The following is a 19,329-nucleotide window of genomic DNA, read 5'->3' as shown; positions in this document are numbered from 1 at the left end:
TTTTGTACGTATAGTATGTATGGAGGAAAAATAGTGCCACTAATTGATGCACAAACATTGACTGTTATTTGCTCACGACCTGTTTCACCCTCTTTCACCTATTTCATCCTTTTTTTTTTTTTTTTTTTTTTTTTTTTTTTTTTTTTTTTTAAGGAATTACCAAGCTACTCTTTTTGAATCTATCACAAAACCACTTTTATCACTGCTGAAAACGTATTCAGGGTAATATCACGCCTACCCAGAGTATTATCTAAGAAGTCAAACCAATGTTTTATGACATCTTGATTTGTGCTTGCAGTCTATGCCTTCTGCGTTGTTCAATTTTTCTCAGTGGAAGGTTCGGATAAAGGTGAAGAAACTCGTTCACCCAATCAAGACCTGGTCATTCGCTATTGAATGGTATGTCCATCTTTTGCGACACACAATAATTTTGAACTACGTCACACAAGTATTGTGTGTTCATTCCAAAACCCCACAAAGAAAATAGAATCAAGCACTCCTTTAATTGATTATTCTGTAGATTTTAATGGAGAGACGTTCCTGGATGCGCATGTAATGGATTCCGAACAAGTAACGTTTTACTTACCTTGTAGGTCCGTGGTGCTGCTCGGATGCCTAATGTTATATTTCTTACAGTGTCAAATGCTTGTTCCATGGCAGCACCATCTTCTTGTATTGAAAAATTCTTTCTTCTTGGCTAGTTTTTTCTAGTATTGGCGAACCATATTTTATGAGAAAGAGAAAAAGGATAATTAGCACCACATAGCATAGTGGCAAAAGAAAGAGTGCAAAACATATGAAATGCAAGGCCATTTCTGTCATATTATGTGTTCATATAATTTTAACATATGTGTATTAACTTCTACGAACACATAAGTAAATTCAAATTATGACCATTACAAAATGGAACTGAATCTTACTGACAATAGGTTTTTTTAAGGCCCAGCATTAGGGCTATTAAAAACTGCTACTATTTATTTTTCCTAATACTTACAATTTCTACGGTTCTTCAAACTTCTATAGATATATTGTTCTCTCTGAAATATTCGTGTTTTTTTGCATAGAAGCAATATGATATTTCTTAAATTCTTATGCTCCAAAAAAAAAAACCTCAGATAATGGTAGCGCATTTCATCTTACTTCATTAAATGTTTTCATGAAGACACACTAATATAATACTCAAACATTTGCTCTATTTCACCTGCAGTTTTCTTTTCTTTTTTTTTTTTTTTTTCACAGCTACTTACCATGCTTTAACTTTCTGTACCAAATCAGTACTCCCACAAGTATTTCTACAACTTCATGCAGCCTCTCAGTAGTTCTTTATGGCGTTCTCGCGTGTCTGTCTTTTCGCAAGGTCCGTTTCCTGGTCTTTATGTAGTTTGCACTTTGCACGCTATCTGTGTGCAAAGTATAATTTACACCAACAAAAGAGGATCATTGGCCGTTCAGACGACTGATGTGCTTTTTCACTTCGCATTTTATTGCGCATTTTACGAAATTCTATCGCACGATCCTTATTGTCCCATGGTCCGTAATGCCCCCGCTTAACTAAAGGAATTCTAATTTCGTGCTTGAATCCTGGATCATCCTATATCGATTTTGTAGTGACCAACACTGTATATGTGGGTTTTCTCAGAATGTTCCTCTACTCCCACCACAAGAATTTGAGGAATGCATATACTTTAATAAATTGTCTACTAATATACTAGTACAAAACGTGAAAGTCTTATGTCGGTGGTGCTCTTGCCTCCTTCAAGCGAAGTCTGAAATGACGCCCCTGTCTTTATCGTCGTGTTTCTTTTACTATTGCCTCGTTTAATCTAGAAAGCATGACCGAGAGACGTTAAAACCAAAACGTTCAGTAGGCCAGTATTAATATTAGTGATGGGCAAAACCGGTTTTTATAAAAACCGAAAACCGAAAAACCGACATTTCGGTTTTCTCCAAAACCGGTTCGGTTTTCACCGAAACTGGTTTCGGTGAAAACTTTTCGAAAACACATAAAACTATTTCTGTGGAAATGGATTCGGTTTCCGGAGAACAACGAAACACCATTCTGGTCAGAAATAGAACAAATTTTGGAAAAAAAAACGGAATCGGTTTTGAGGTAAAAAACGAACCGGTTTGGGAGAAAACCGATAACCGGTTTCAAACCGAAACCGGTTTTTTGAAAATTTTCAAAAACCGGTTTTTGTGCCCACCACTAATTAATATATTTTCGCAATTACGAACATTAGAAGTAATATCAACGTCTCCTCACTTCTATACTTATACTAAGAAGGGGAAGAAAGAAGAACGTTTCACTTGAACGCTCCATGATCAAAGGTAGATTTATAAGTGATAGCCCATACTTCGCCAACGCTATGCTGGAAAAGAGATAATTAAACCATATATTATACCATGGGCGGATCCAGGACCGACTTCTTGGGGGGCGGTGGGTTGTCATACTGCTACTTTTAAGGGCTCCAAACTTTGGAATGGATTTTATTTATATATATAAAATAAGAAAGTTTCTTCTTCTGGGGGGGGGGGCGATCGCCCCGATCGCCCCTCCCTGGATCCGCCCTTGTATTATACACGTAATATAGACGGGAGTCGGAAACTACAACTGATGGTTCAATATTTCTTCATATTTAACTACTCGACAGTAATTTATAATTTTGTATTTTTAAATACATAAAATAGCTGGATGAATATAATATTTAGAAAAAAACTAATAGTTTGATTTAAAACGACTTAAATACAAATTTTGTTTTCATTTCAGAATGGAAACACTCCATTGCACGTAGCGTGTTTAGCGAATGAATCAGCAACTGTTGAGCTTCTTGTGGCTAAAGGAGCTGATATTAACTCTCTTAATGTGGTAAGTTGAATATTCATCTGTTTTGCATACAACATAATTTCCGATATAATTTTAAAACAAAATGGTGAAACACACTTTAAAATAAATGACAGGATTTCGTTATATAAAATTAAGATAAATGTTATATGAATAATAGGGGTTTGGTTAAAATTGCAGAACACCGGTTGCTGTAGAGAAAATTGTTAAAACGGTAAATTGATTTTGCTTACATAATACCGGTATATGAATTGGTTCTCTTTAAAACTAAAAATAAGCGTACAGTACTCCGGCAATATCAGGATGTCTAGGGCTCGAAAAGTTTTCTTCTGATCTAGATGCCAACACTAAAAGCCAGGTCCCACAATAGTGCAAATGTAATTTAGTACATAGACCTACGTGTTTTAGGCTTAAATTACAGTTACTACCATAGCAAGTATAAGTTTATCTTAGTATACAGACTATCTCTCAAATATAATAGCAATCGAAGGGAATATAAGTAAAGTTTTACAAAACAGCAGCGTGTGTTTTATTTCCCTATATATGTTCTGTAGTTTGAGCACTGGATTATTATCTCGAATACTTTTCTGGATGAATCAAAGTCCACTAATGATAAGGTTCGAAGTAAATTTGAAACCTTGAACATTATAACAAATTTGTTATAATGTTTTTAGTCTGTCCGAACAGACAAAACTCAAAACTATTGACAGGGAAATATTGATAATATATTAACGTCAAAAATAATTAGGTGTTAGACTCGTATTTCCAATTGCTATATTGACCTGAGGATTGGTCCATTAGAATATGCCCATTAGATATCCCAGCTACGTTCACTAAATATCCAAAGAACATGATAGTTTTATTAAATATGGACAATGATTGAACTTCCAAGGACTGTTATCTAAATGACTATATGAGGTTTTGTTACAATTACAGAAAAAACTCAACTTTAAAGGTCCATATCTTCAAAACTATGAGACCTATCGTAGTCGGGTCAAGACTTCACGTAGGAACTAATATGTGCCGTATCCAAAAACCCATGTTTCAGAATCCTAAGGTACTCACGCAACAATTTTTATAAAAAGAGTTTGGCTACGGGCATATAATTTGAAATACTCACTAACTACCTCTATAAAACTTGTTGCGGAAGTATCATAGGATTTTGAAACTTGGATATTTGGAAAAGGTACATACTAGTTTCTGAGCGAAGTTTTGACCTGACAACGGTAGGTGCCATAGTGTTAGAGCTATGGACTTTTAAAAGTTTATCTTGGTGTCATGAATCACCTTCCAGACGTTGTTGGTGTTGTTTTGAAACACCTTGTATGTAACAGGTAACTAATGAGCTATGAAATACTTATTTGTGGGAGCTGCAAGTCATGGAAGGATAAATGATAAAGAACTACACGAAATTTTACCATAAATTAAAGCCCTTCCTGGTGTGAAGTTTTACAAAAGGTGAAACTACGCAACCATTGAGTCGTGAATCATGTGGCTTGATCGTACTCCTATCTCCCTTTAAAATGTGTAACTGTTATAATTAATTTAAAATATTTTATTTTTAGATTCACACTGTATATTTACGTATATTTTCTTATAAGTAGTACGGTGCTTATAGTAATTATTGAAAAAATATTTGTTTATTTCAGAGACTGCAGTCACCCATTCATATAGCAGCTGAACAAGGATACTCCGACATTTGTAAAATATTGCTTAGTGCAGGTGCCAACATTAATCAAAAAGAACAGGTACTTATTTCACGTTAAGTATGTTACAAATGTCGTTAAGTATTACGTTAAGTATTTAAGTCATTTTCCACTTCTGCAATGACAAAGAGGTGTTGAGAAGGAGAGTTTATTTTAATTATCTATCAGCTTATCTGGAATGGATTACAGTCCCTCTTAAGCAAGGCATACTTTGTTTAATTAAAAAAGAAGAAAAATTCGCCTACGAAAGGATTCGTACCCAAGTGCTCGTAATAATATCTACTTTTCCGACACACCTACTAAATGATGTTATTTTTCACTTTTCTATGTACACATACAATCAAGCGTGCGGAGCCTGTTGATTAGCGATCTCAGTAGAAAGGTTCAAGGTTGGAATCTCACGGCCAGCCATCCTAATTGGGATTTTACAGAATTTTCTTCATTCCCAGATATGAATGCCGAGATTACATCTTTAAATATACTTAGTGTAGAAAACAGTTTTGATACATATGGCGGTAGGTATAACTTAGAACCAAGTCTCACTGTGGATATGTTCTGAAAAGAGATTAAATTGCTATAGTTCAGTCCATAAGTGCAGTTCTGCTGCGGGCAGTCACAGAAGTCCGTAAAAGTTGTTCAGCCCTCAATGGCAGCAAGCACCACTTCCAAAGGAAACGCTGCTACTGCTTGCTCAAAGGTACGTTTCAGGAAACAATATCAGGGTTTTGCCTTGTGTAGACTTTGGCCTCCAATTCGTACTACATATCATAGTACAAGGGATAGAGGTCAGAGCTGCCGGCCGACCATTTTTCCGCAGTAATTAAGTTGCAAACATGTTGGAACCATGTTTGTATCGACTTTGCCTTGTGGGCCGGAACCCAGTGGGTATTGGCAAAGAGGTTATCAAACTGAGAGGTTATCTACAGGTGTCAGAACATTAGACTGGTAGTTCACAGCACGCGTTTCTACTCCAGTTTCGCAGAAGTCGAACTTTGTGACTCCATAATGTGAAATTCTTCCCCACGCCATCACCGCTACGAGAAGTTATGTTCATTGCATCTTGCAATGCGATCGCAGTGGCTGCCTTGGACAATATTGCATATGCCTGGCGATTTTGAGTGTTCAGAACTTCGTATACAAGTTACTGTTGTTTGGATCACTAAAGAAACTGCTGTGCTCTTATGACTTGTTCCATCCTGATTGAGAAGTTAGGAAATGTTCTTTGTGGCGTTTTGAAACCGAAACCTCTAAAAGCTCCTAGAGACTGCTCCGTACATTTAGTTTAATTTCTTTCGCTACGATACTTTATGTCCGAGCTGGATTTCGTTGCACTCGGGTCCGCAAATTTTTGATGATTTGTTGGATCCTTACAGTACATGGATGACCCGAATGTGAATGAACCGTGGTAGTGGATACCTACTATTATCTCTCCACGGTTTGGTAGAACACGCGGGTAATTCCAAGAGGCTGGAGGAGAATGAAAATTTCACTTGTAATCTTACCTCCCTTGTGGAGACGAGGACCGGCTTTGAATATTTTGATACCCTAGACAAAAAAATATGTTGGCATTTGTTTAAGCTTGAAATAAAACTTACGTGCAATATATCTCATTATGGTTGAAATAATTGGTTACCCTATTAATGTTATATAAAAAAAAATACCCACCGCCCCTAAAATTTACCACCCGTAGGCAGCTGCCTAGTTCGCCTACATGGACGAGCCGGCACTGGTGCAGATCGATAACAATTTCTTATATTCATTTAACCTCTCTCCATCTGAAAAAAAAAAAAGATAACAAAGGGCGCTTAAACAATTGTGATCTCAAAATATCGTTTTCTGTATTATCTTTCCGACATATCATGTTTTGACAACTTCTACCTAGCTACTTAAGATTATGTGAAATTTGTATAGACTCGGTATACCCTGGCCGAGATTCTCTTCCCCATCATCATTATTTACGCTAAATATCTCATTTTAAATCGCCCTTCAGGCTGTACTTGGAAGTTTGTAAATATATAAATAAATTTACGATTATAGCTTATATAACAGAACTTAGTATTTTTAAGTCTTTCAATAAGTTATGAAACATTCAAAAACTGTTTCATAAAAATGAAATTACAGAACAAAATGTTTTTGATACAATTTGATGAATGTTTTCAAGGTGCAAACAGGACTTGATAAAAATAAACATATGTTCATCATTTTTAATCATACTATCAGTGATTTTTCCCAGATTTTTCTGAGTGAGGGGCAGTATAAATAAAGACTGCAATGAGATGATACTATACAGATGTCTTGTAATACAGTGTTACTAATACCTCAGGAAATGTTAGGAAATAGGAGAAGTCTGACAAAACCACTACTCATTGTGATTTCTTCCCGTGAATATTTTATTAACAATTTTGTTTTAAAAACTCTGGTTCACACACTTCTCTTTGAAAGCGTTGTGCTCTTATTCTTAAGCAAAATGACATGAAACAAACACATGCAAATACAAAAATTTGTAACAATGTTTTGGGAATAGATTCCTTACATAAAGATAAGAAAAAAAAGTTCATATGGATCTGTGGTCGGAAGTGCATAGTTTCGTAATTATAGGGTGCCGAAAACGTTAAAAAATGAACTTTAAAGGTCCATAGTTCCACTACTATACGACCGATCGTAGCTGGATCAAGATATCACTGAGGAACTATCCAAATATCCATCTTTCAGAATCTCCGGTACTTGCACAATCATTTTAGAGAGACTGTTTAGAAATAATTGATCACTCTCCACCTACCTCTCTAAAAATTGGTGTGCAAGAACTGGAGCATTCTTAAACATGGATAGTTTACATACCAGTTCCTCAGTGATGTCTTGACCCGACTACGATAGGTCCCATAGTAGTGTAGTGCTGAACTTTTTAAAGTTCATTTGTTTCATGATTTCGGCACCCTATAACTCCGGAAGTATCCATTTTTGAGCACAGTCGATATGAACTTTTTTTTTTAATTTTGATGTCAAGAATCTGTTCCCAAAACACTGTGACGTACTTTTGTAACACCCTGTATTAATTTTCTTGCATTATTTAAGATCTTTAACTGTCCTATATATGAGTGTGAAAGTATGGCTTTGTAAAGAGAAGTGAGGTAGCTAGAATGTCTTCAATGGGACTGTGGTTATAATCTTTACCAATGAATATTATTTTTTAAAAGTATTTTGTATACAAGGTGCCGCAAAAGTAAGCTTACCAAAAAATGCATTTACATTGTAATATCTTTGTGCTAAGTACACAGCAAAAAAATGAAGTGTCAAAACATCAGAATGACTACCACTCCAGGGTGTTACTTGTGTGTTAATTTAACATTAAGGTTTTTTTATTTTTTTAGTGCTAGGTCGTAAGCTAGCAACCTCTTAGAGGGGTACGCCCTCTTTTAAGAATGGGATGTGAAGGAAAATGGTTGAACTAGGATATTGGGAGATGATTTAAGGGGTGCATGGGTTACCGTTTCAACCTTTATTTTAGTATATTTCATCATTTATTTATAGAACAAACACTAAGTACATCGTCTTCCGAGCATATTAGAAATTAATTGTCAGTAAGAATTCGCATTGGCTGTTATTGTTTGCAATGAGCAAAGTTTTACGCAGTATATTTGACATTTATGCCAAGTAACGAATAACATATGTTTTGTTGTAATCGGTCACGAAAATAGTGGAGTGGATTCTGAGTTTAACGTCCCGTTCAGCAGCGAGGCTATATGAGACGTGGACCTACTGATTAACGTGGAATCCGAACCACATGAGCTCCCGCCGGGAATCGAACCCGGGACACCCACGCCAAAGGCGCGTACGCTAACCGCTTAGCCACGGAGGAGCTCCGGTCACGAAAATAGTTTTGTAAGCCTATGAATTGTCTGACAAGAGTTACATGAGTAGCAGTGCAGCTATCTGTTGTACTTGTATCCTAGCACATAAGAAAAAGAACAACAGATGGCAGAACTGCTACTCATGTAACTCTTGTCAGACAATTCATAGGCTTACAAAACTATTTTCGTGACCGATTACAACAAAACATATTATGTTATTCGTTACTTGGCATAAATGCCAAATATACTGCGTAAAACTTTGCTCATTGCAAACAATAACAGTCAATGTAAATCTCACTGACAATTACTTGTTATTTCTGATATACTCGGAAGACGATGTCCTTAGCGTTACAGTTCATAAATGTCTCTTTGCCCAACAGAAATTATTTTTTTTTCGCCATAATAATGTTAAATCTCTTTCCCAAATAGAGGGTGTAGCCCTCGCAATGGGTGCTAGCTACACCATAGCTAGCTAACTTTAAAAAAAAAACTTAGCGTTAAATTAACACACAAGCAACACGCTAAAGTGGTAGTCATTTTGTGTTGTTTTAACACCTCATATTATTTGCTGTATAGTGTGTTTGAACGATATAGTTGGTCACATTGTCGTGTTGCTTTAGCAACAGTGCACTGGTTATTATCTTGTCTACTGTTGAACCTCGGAATTGTTCCGGTGTGGTGAGATTGCAATTAACACTGGGTAAACTGACTCTTGCGCCTTCTTGTATATCTAATTATTCTGCAAAATTAATCTAAGTATTTGTATACATTACATGTGTTAATTGTTTTCTAATTCTCTTTATTCTTGATGCTACTCTACTATTGCTATTATTGCAACTCTATTTACTTTTTTCTTTTCATAATACATTAACTGTATATTTAGTGTTGTTTTTCTCTATCTATCTTTTTTTATTGTTTTTAAATGTGCATGTATAATATGCATGCCTTTCATTAACTGTGATGTTAATTAAACCTATAGTGATATTTCTGCACTGAATTTTAGAAAAGGAAACGAACTTTTACTTATAATTAAATAATTAATTACTATAATTATTATTATTAAGGTATCAGTGACAAAAATAGGGAAATAAGATAATCAGAGCAGTATTTATATGTTTGTGATTTGATTTGCATAAGAAACTTCTTCTTGATGGATAACATATTTTAATAATAATAGTAAAAATAAGGAAATAAAGGCGAGCCGATCGCGTATCCTACTATGATAAATTACTTACCCATCACTCGTGCCAAAGTCAAATTCCTGCACTCTGATTACGTATAGATCCTCGCCTCAACTGTTGAAATGAGTATATTGTTATGAATAGTAGAGAAACACATACAGTTCACAATTAGAGACACGTGTCACATCTTTCGTATTTATTATGAAATGAAATGAAATCTTTCAGTTTTATGTCCCACGTTAAGCCGGGTAGGCTAAATGAGACGGTGATGATGAGAAATGAATGAAAGGGTGGCATGAAGAATGTGGAAGCAAACGCGAGAACTCTGAGAAAACCCACGCACACGGTGGTTGTCCACCACAAAGATTACTTAGCGCGAACTGGGATCGAACCAAGGACCCCATGCACCATAGGTGGAAACACTACCACTGAGCCACCGCAGCTCCCGTATTTATTATGTTATTCGAACTTTACTTATTTTTTAACGGTTCCTTTTTCTTTATTTTTACGTTAAGGACGTTTTCATTGTTTTTTTCTTTGAGCTACGTTACGCTCCGGCCTCTTAGGCTTTGGGCACGTGTTCAATGTGCCCATTTATGTAAACTAAAGAAGACGGATTATAAGTGCATATGAACAATAATGAAATAGTAGAGTTAAGGGAGAAAAAGTTAGAGAAGAAAGAACGCTATTATTATTCTTATTATTTTATATTTTTTCGTTGTAATAAAACTCTTTTATAACGTGAAACAACAAACTAGTGAAACGAAGAAGTGAAACAGTCTACTCGCCTGTTTTGCGTATCCTGAATGCGTTTCTATAGTGTAATTTCATCCTTAGACAAATTTCAAAATAATAACTACTGTCGTCAATAGCTCACATGTTATACTCAGATTAGTCCTTTATACAAAACACTATTCACTGTTTTAACTTGTTGATCACATCTTGACATTCTTGCCAAAAACTCGAAATAAATATTAAACACAGAGAGAAAACATACTTAAAGCTTGAAGCTATATTAACTTAAAACTTGAAACATACTTAAAACTTTAAATTAAATCTTACGTTTTAATCCTTTAAATGTGGAACTTTCCAAGGGAAATCGTTTGTAAAAATTTATAATTATTCTTCGTAAAATTTAAAAATACAAATACTGTAAAAATACGAAAAAAATATTTTTTAAAATATTTTCTTATTCTATCTGTTGCACAAACACTACTATCAAGTCCCGAACCAAATTGTGAAGAAACAACTATCTGGACGTAGACAGGGTGAACCTGAAAGTTGTGCACAAACTCCGAGAGGTGATTCGTGACATCAAAAGAAGACAAAAGGATCTCTTGCATGTTGTCGAATTCCGCGTCATGTACAAGTGACAGGGAAGCCAACTTGGAATCGAAAATCGAATCGTTACAATTGCAACGGAATAGAAAAATGTGCACGAATCGTGTCGAGAAACAAGTGACAGGGATGCCAACTTGAAAACGAAACTCGAATACTGACAATTTGTATGGAATAGAAAGATGTGCACAGCGTACACGACGCGGAATTCGACAACATGCAAGAGGATGTCTTCTTTTGATATAACGAATCACCTCCCGAAGTATGTACACATCTTTTTGTTCCAATGCAATTGTCAGGATTTGATTTTCAAATCCAAGTTGGCAACCTTGTCACTCTTACGCGAAATTTGACAATATGCAACAGGACATTTTGTCTTCTTTTGATGCCACAAATCACCTCTGAAAGTATGTGTACATCTTTCAGGTTCACCCTATATATATATATATATACTTTTGCAAATGAGTGTTGAAGTAAGAATGGCAGATTATATATATATATATATATATATATATATATATATATATATATATATATATATATATAGTCTTTGAATTTAATTCTACTATATCTGAGTGTAGATAGAATATACATGAGCCCAAGTTCCTTCACAAATTGGCTACTATACTTGACAGTAATGTTGGCGCAATAGGTAGAAGACGATGAGAATGCAAGAGAAGAAAAACACGTTAGAAGAGAATTGATTCAAGAAAATTTTACAGAAAACAATACACACACATTCACAAGCGACTTCTCTCCAAAAACTCTACATTTAAGGAGTTAATACATTCTAACATTAATTCGTCGGAGCTTTTACGACAAAATCTTCTATCATCATCAGTAGTATTATTTATAATATCAACTGCTAGTTTTAACTCACATTTGATTACCAGTTTACCAGTACTATTTAGATGTATTAACCGGTTTGCTCGTAAAGCTGATATCTTCTTGCTTAATGAAAATATACAAATATGTAAACAAAGCATATAAACAAAAATAGAGCACTTTTTAATTGATCTGAAAGTTAAATTTAACTTAATAAGTATGCAGTGATGTCATTATATGATATAAACGCATAAAATTATAAGTACAGAGATCTTATTGTCCTAATTCTAACGTCTTAAGATTGTAATGAACACTTTGAACTTAATACTGTGGAAAAGAATTAATCTGACGAAACCTTATTTACTTGATTTTGATGAATGTTGAAAGCAAATGCACATCAAGTATACATCCAATTCGGAAACACTAAGAATCAAAATAGACTATCTATTTCTATTTTCACTTTAACAGGCTTATCTGAGATTTCGTGACATCACTTGTAAATCACTGTTCTCATGTTGGAGATGTAGGTGAAGATGGGGTAATAAGAGACAAAAGTAATTTAAAATGTTAACAGTTTTTTAAGTCACATTTCTGATACTTTGTGTTGTTTGTTACTGGGCAACACAATAGAAAATTATTTTATTTCTTCCCAATGTACAGAAAGACTGGGAAAAAGTATTTTTTTGAAAAATTCAGTTGTTGTCTTTTATTACCCCGTATGGTGTAATAAGAGACCCCACCCAGATTTCTTTCATATTGTGCTTTGTTATTGATCTGGGGTTACAAGGGATATGCCTAAAATGTATTATATTGCCCTATCTTTTTACATGTTTATATTCTGGCTACTTTTCTGGCAATTGCCATGTGAAAATTAAAGTTAGTCAAAGTCGTACTTGAAAGTTAAATGTTTTTAATTACAAACTATACAAATTACAGACTTTCATAATTTGTTAAGTTTTTCACTCACTCTGAACATTTTGGAATGACAAAATTACACATTGTAGTCACTCTTATTCTACTTGTTAAAAAAAAAAAAAAAAGTACAGCCTACATCGTAAAACAACTCTTTATGCTACAGTGACTTTTTATACAGTGGTCTATAAAAAATTAAATAGGCTATACCAAAATGAAAAATAGCCTGCGTGAATACTTGTAACACTAATGAAATGAAACTTTAAGTTCTAAAACAGAAAATAGGCCTAGACCAAAACTTTTTTTAAACCAAACACTTTCTCTTTCTAACAAAATAAAGCCTCTTAATTTTTTAGAAGTTCTGCTCTTTTAACAATGAACGAATCATTTCCTAATAAAATTACAAGACTATAAAAGATAAACACTTTATTCACTTCCTGGATATTATCATGAAGAGTCCAGTAAAATTTTAGTCTCCAGTTAGTGAATCTGGAAAGACCAAACGACTCTCTCTTATTACCCCGAGAAAACAAAAATAAATAAATAAATAAATAAATAAATAAATAAATAAATAAATAAATAATAATAATAATAATAATAATAATAATAATAATAATAATAATAATAATAATAATAATAATAATAATAATAATAATAATAATAATAATAATAATAATAATAATGGGTATTAAGAGAGAAGCATTTTCAGGCAAGCTCACTTATCAGGAAAAAACTAGAACAATTCAACTTTGAAGTATCACTAATGCTGACAAATTTATGAAAACAATTTTTTCGCAAACATTTATATCTAAGTTGTGAAAAGAATTCTTCACGAAAAAGACTGGCTTTAAGTACCTGAAGTTTTTGGTAGACACTTTTTGAAAGGCAGAAAAGAAAGTAAAGAAGTTGCCAAAAAGCAACGATCTTTTTAGGCTTGTACACAGGAAGACACAGTAAGCTGCGGATTTTTTTTTTTTTTTTAATTTTCTGATGATAAACCGAACTACCAGCCATTTTGTATCTTATTACCCCATCTTCCCCTATAAATTAATATGTGCAAATATTTCATTCTAAGTTAACAAAAAAATTGGTTACTTAGCAATAAATCCTCCCATGGGAAAACTAAATATTTTCCAAACATATCAGAACAACAAGTTAGTGCCGTCTTCAGTGGTAAGATAAGAAGGATAAAAATGAATGAGAGAAATAATTATGATATGGGAAAAGGAATACATACCACCAAAAAATATGACGTGAGAGATCAATACTAAAACCACGAGCAGAGCACAGTGAGCGAAAGAAAAAGTTGAGTTGAAGAAAGCGCGGTGTCCATCGTACTTTACTATTGCCATATCCAAAAATACAAATCAGAGGTAGGTAATCAGATTTTATCAATTTTACCAAAATCCAAATTTAAAGTCGGTTCACATTTATGAATAAAAATTGATTCTCCAATCTCCCGTTGCTTTTCTGTTTTTGCTTAACCTATCATATTAACCTGCTTCATATTGTATGTTGTTTTAGGGGAAGTGATATTCCCGACATATCCTCTTCTTGTGACTTTTTTGATTGTGTTCTTTAATTCGAATGTTAATGTTGTTTGGATTGACTTATATGAACAGTTACATTCACATTGACCACGATAAATACCTGACCTATTTAATGGATCAACAAAATAACTTTTAAAGCCCGTAAGATTTTTTTTTTTTTTTTTTTTTTTTAACTTTCTGGGGAGATGCTGGAAGCAGATATGTTATGCTTTGGAAGAATACGTTTAATCTGTGTTGATAATTGTGGAAAGTAAGGAATTTTATCCACTTTTTTGTTTTTTGGAAATAACTGTTTTAGGAACTTGCACCGCTCTGCGTGTTTGATTAAACTACTTTTGTAAGGTACGTAACTTTTATATATATATATTAATTTAAAAAATGTATTTCGTTATTGAGATTATTAATGATCGTCCAAACGCAATATTAACACCAAAATTAAAAAAATACATTAGACAGTTTAAAAAGTTACAAGAAGAGGGTATGTCGGGATTGTCATTTCGCCTGTACACAATATAAAGCAGGTTAATGTGATAGGTTCAGCAAAAACAGAAAAACAACGGGAGATTAAAGAATCATTCTTTACTCATACATATAAACCGGCTTTAAATCTGGATTTTGGCAACATTGATAAAATTTGGTTACCTACTTCTGATATGAATTTTGGATCTGGCGATAATGAAGTAAGATAGACACCGCGATTCTTTCAACTCAAGTGTTTCTTCCGCACTCTGTGCTCTGGTCGTGGTTTTAGTATCCATCTCTCACGTTATATTTATTTAGTGATCTGTATTCCTTTTTCCATACCATATTTCTCTCATCCATTTTTGTCTTTTTTTCATTCATTCATTTATTTATTTCGTCTTTATAATCATACATATTGCACGATTACGTGCGTATAAATAAGACTCGTCAAAGGTACAAAAATATAAAATACGTAGTAATGACAAATAAATACCAATTGAATTAAACTACTATGCTACATCTACAATATAAAAGCATGCAAAAGAATATATATTTCCAAAACTATCAATAGACAAATTTACTTACATATCTAAAAATTCATTTACAAAGTAAAAGCAGTGTTTTCATTAATCTCTTGAATTCTTCTTTGTGTTCTGTCCTCCGAATATATTGAGGAAATTTATTATATAATATGGTACCCATAAACATTGGATTCCTTTCGTATTACTTTGTGCATTGCTATTTGCTGGGGATTTTATCCTTACCACTGAAGACGGTACTAACTTGTTGTTCTGATATGTTTGGAGAATATTTAGTTTTCCCACGAGAGGATTTATTGCTAGGTAACCAATTTTTTTGTTAATTTGAATCATCCTCTCATGCGTCTCCATAACTTTAATTTCATTCTAGAGTTTTAATTTATTTGGAAATGAAATTAAAAGCTTTTAGTTTAAAGTTTAGGCTAAAGAAGATGGATGATTAATGAAACGATTGACTGTGAAATTATTGTCTTGTGCTCTCCTACTGAGGCCGTGAATTAAAGGCATGCCCTCGAATCACTAGACCAGCACGAAAGACTCAATTTATTTGGTAACAATTTCGAATGTGTACGCAACAATTTAAAATAATGACTCTGTTTTTTTAGTGTTTGAAGAGAACAAATCTGAGTATAACATCTGAATTATTGAAGCGGTGTTTATTTTGAAATTTGTTTCAAAATGAAATTATAAATTGTACCAAGCAAAACATCTAGGCCACATAAAAGGGATGACTAAATTGTTTCATTTTAGTAAACTGTGTCGGACATTACCTTCATTACATTAAAACCTGATGTCTTGTAGCTCAAGTTGTATAAAGTGTCTCTTTCTTCAAGTATCGCATATCAGGACGTATGTTGCTATACTTTTTTTTAAACACAAACATTTTAAAAACATCACAACGATATAATTTTGAGAATCTTACAAAGTGTAACAGCAAAAGTAATATATCAAATATGAACTAGAACTTCCGAGGACTTTCCTAATATAGTCAGGAGAGACATCTTGAATGATTCTCGTATCAAATATAAGAATCATATTTTGTCAGAGATGAAAAATTATATACTGTATATCCACCCATTTCTCACTTGTAAATCTTGTTATTTATTAATTCTGAACGATTTTCGAAACTAATTACGTTAAATTTCTTACACATTTTCCCCTATATGTTATTCATGTCAATTAAAAATATGATGAGTCTCGGTACCAATATTCTTCAATATTGCGTTGGTCCTTTAAAATCCTTACAGAAAAACAATTTAATCTTTATAAAGTTTCAAAGAAGAAAATCGTCACAACAAACTGACTGAAACTGAACATATTACACGAGAGTTTTCCTGATAAATTGTTTTACAAGTTGAAAATGGAATAAAATTGTTAAATAGTAAGAATTTGTCGCGGTTGTGTTATTATTTCCTTCTTCTTGATCATATCTTCAAAACTATCTCATTTTATATCTCCGTAGATTTTTCTTCACTAATAGCTGATTTTTAGAAAATAATGTTAATCAATCATCATTCTAACATTGATTGGATCTTTTTCAAACTTCGAAAGCAAAGAAAACTGGTAAAATGGAACAAAAGTATCCAAATATGAGCGACGTACATTCTATTCGTCCAGGGAAAAAAAAAAAAAAAAAAAAAAAAAAAAAAAAAAAAAAAAAAAACAACTTTCAAATATTGCATAAAATTTTCAGCATGAATTCACGTGAACACGTGATAGATATTCAAAGATCGGTCTTACAGTAACGCACAATCCACTGTAGTTCGGAAGTGGCAAGTAGTGGAGAAATTAAATTTTGTAGAAGAAGCATTGGTTCTTTGGAAATATCACTCAATATATAATGCGTTTGGTTCACTGCACTATAGTCATCTTTGTTTCCATGACACGAATGCGAGTTCGTAAAATTCTTAAGGTTAGTTATTTTTTACACCAACTTTTTACACGTGCAATGAGTTCCTTGTTACCACGAAATTGTTTTCTACGCAGATGAGCCTTCTATTGCCGATCGCGCTGAAATAGAAATTCGATAGTGCTGTGTCGGGAGTATATGGAGATTATGGCACCACTGTCTATTACTCTTGGCCAATTTTCTAAACTGTCGTGTGGAACCAAGGAAGCACTTACTTTTAGTATTATTATTAGCGTTAACATAGATGATTCTGTCACGCCTGTATGCTTCGTGATCTGTCTCGCGGTGATGACTCTGTCTTTTTTGAATGAGTTCCTTAATGGCTGGTGCATTTTCATCGGTAGTGACGGTTCACAGTCTACCTGATCATGGCTGGCGCTAAATGCTGTAATTACCACTCCGAAACCTCTGAAACCATCTACTTACATTACTTCAATTCATTGTATTGTCCCCATAGATTGGCAACCGCTTACTGTAAATTGATGTTGATAAGCTATTTCCAGACTTGTTGAAGAATTCGATTACAGTAGTAGAGTATCATGTTGATCATCCACGGCAGGGGCGGATCCAGGAGGGGGGCGATCGGGGCGATTGCCTCCTCCCCAGAATAGGAAGCTTTCTTATTTTATATATATAAATAAAACCCATCCCAAAGTTTGGAGCCCTTAAAGGTAGCAGTATGACAACCCCCCCCCCCCTCAGAAGTTGGTCCTGGATCCGCCCCTGATCCACGGTGGCTTATCAGCAACAGGAAATAAAAAAAAATTAGGTGTATGTTAGGTGGTAAAGGACCAATGTTTCTATCTACAAAATTCATGTCTCTAAAGCCGGTTATACATCGTCAAATATTCCATCAAATATTGTGTCAAACATTTCGGCAAAGTGGAATTTGAACGTTTACGATACCAAGTTGTATGCAACTTTTTGGATTGGTTATAATATTTGATACAACTGTTCTCAAATAAAACATATTCTATTTATATCCTACATGGCATCAAAGGAAACAAACGAAAATCACTGTGCGGTGGCGATAAACGTGACACAGGAAGCAATCGCAATGCTTACTGATGCTTACAGGCAGCATCCTGTTTTGTATAACTATAAACTTAAAGAATATTACAATAAAGACAAATGCAAATAAGCTTTGGAAAAAAATGTCCCTGAAGTTAGATTGACAAGGCCAGAGGTTAATGAGCGTTCACATTTCACATGCACAGTTCCTATTTCGAATTTCTCTTTATTTTAAAATTTACGATTTAAACAGCTTACTTTTAAATAACTTCCTCAAGTGAGTACCGCGTTGTGTTATATACCTACCAACAAATATAACAATTGAATAAAGAAATGTAAACAAATGAGCAACGAAATTAAGTTTTGTATTTGATCGTTTATAATGCGTGTAAAAGTTTTAGCCAACTTATTTGACCAAATGACTATCAAAGATAAGTTTGATACAACATTTGATGTAAAACCACGACCATGTACAATGGGGTTAATGCTTACCATTACCGAACTATAATCGATTGTGAGTTGTTTCTTGACTTAATTTTGAATTTCAGTGAATGATATAACAAAGGTAAAAGAAATATCACATAACTTTTCATACTCAACTATTAAAATATCATGCCTTTGAATAAAAGTACAGTTTCCCTTTCCAGCAATATTTCTCAATCCAATTACTTTTGAAAAATTAACATTCGTTAACCTCCTTTGAGAGGTAATCATTTCCAAACCAATCTTGCTTAATCAATCCTACAGATCAACAACGGAGAGTAGTTCTTTACAATATGATGGATAATTACTAAAGGATCTAATGAAGAAAATACACTTTAATAAGTTCCATCTCTGAAGATGATATGGTACTATAAGTGAAATACGATGCTTTGAATCAACTTATAAAGCAAGTCAGGTCAGTATGTTAACAAAAGAATAAAAATCCTGCTGCACTATCTCTTTTAGAAAACAAATATACATATATATGGGTAGAAAAAAGAAAAATCTTGCTTAAAAATAATGCAAATTTCGCAGAAAGAGTTAACTTATATTGGAAAAAGATTCCATTAATGCTTTTCCAGAGTGGGAAGACGCCATTGTATATAGCTGCAAGAGGTAGCTTTACAGCAATTGTTGACATGATCATCAAGACAGCAAGGCTAGACTGCATGACTGTACGTACCCAGAACTTTGCAAAGCATAAGAAAAGCATTATATACAAAT

General features: G+C 33.7%; 1 protein-coding gene across 1 annotated transcript in view; it reads left to right on the top strand.

Moving 5' to 3' along the window:
• LOC145667149 (uncharacterized) overlaps window positions 1–19,329 on the top strand; it is a 74,805-nt gene that overhangs the window by 29,953 nt on the left and 25,523 nt on the right. The window contains exons 5-7 of the mRNA XM_081734891.1: window positions 2,768–2,866; window positions 4,492–4,590; window positions 19,188–19,280. Coding sequence (XP_081591017.1) covers window positions 2,768–2,866; window positions 4,492–4,590; window positions 19,188–19,280 — 291 coding nt within the window. The remainder of the gene's footprint in view (window positions 1–2,767; window positions 2,867–4,491; window positions 4,591–19,187; window positions 19,281–19,329) is intronic.

This window comes from Thermobia domestica, chromosome 12, assembly GCF_964235325.1.
Source record: "Thermobia domestica chromosome 12, izTheDome1.hap1.1, whole genome shotgun sequence".
NCBI classification, from domain to species: Eukaryota; Metazoa; Arthropoda; class Insecta; order Zygentoma; family Lepismatidae; genus Thermobia; species Thermobia domestica.
Note: the sequence above shows the minus strand (reverse complement) of the source record. Positions and strands in the feature narration are given on the sequence as shown.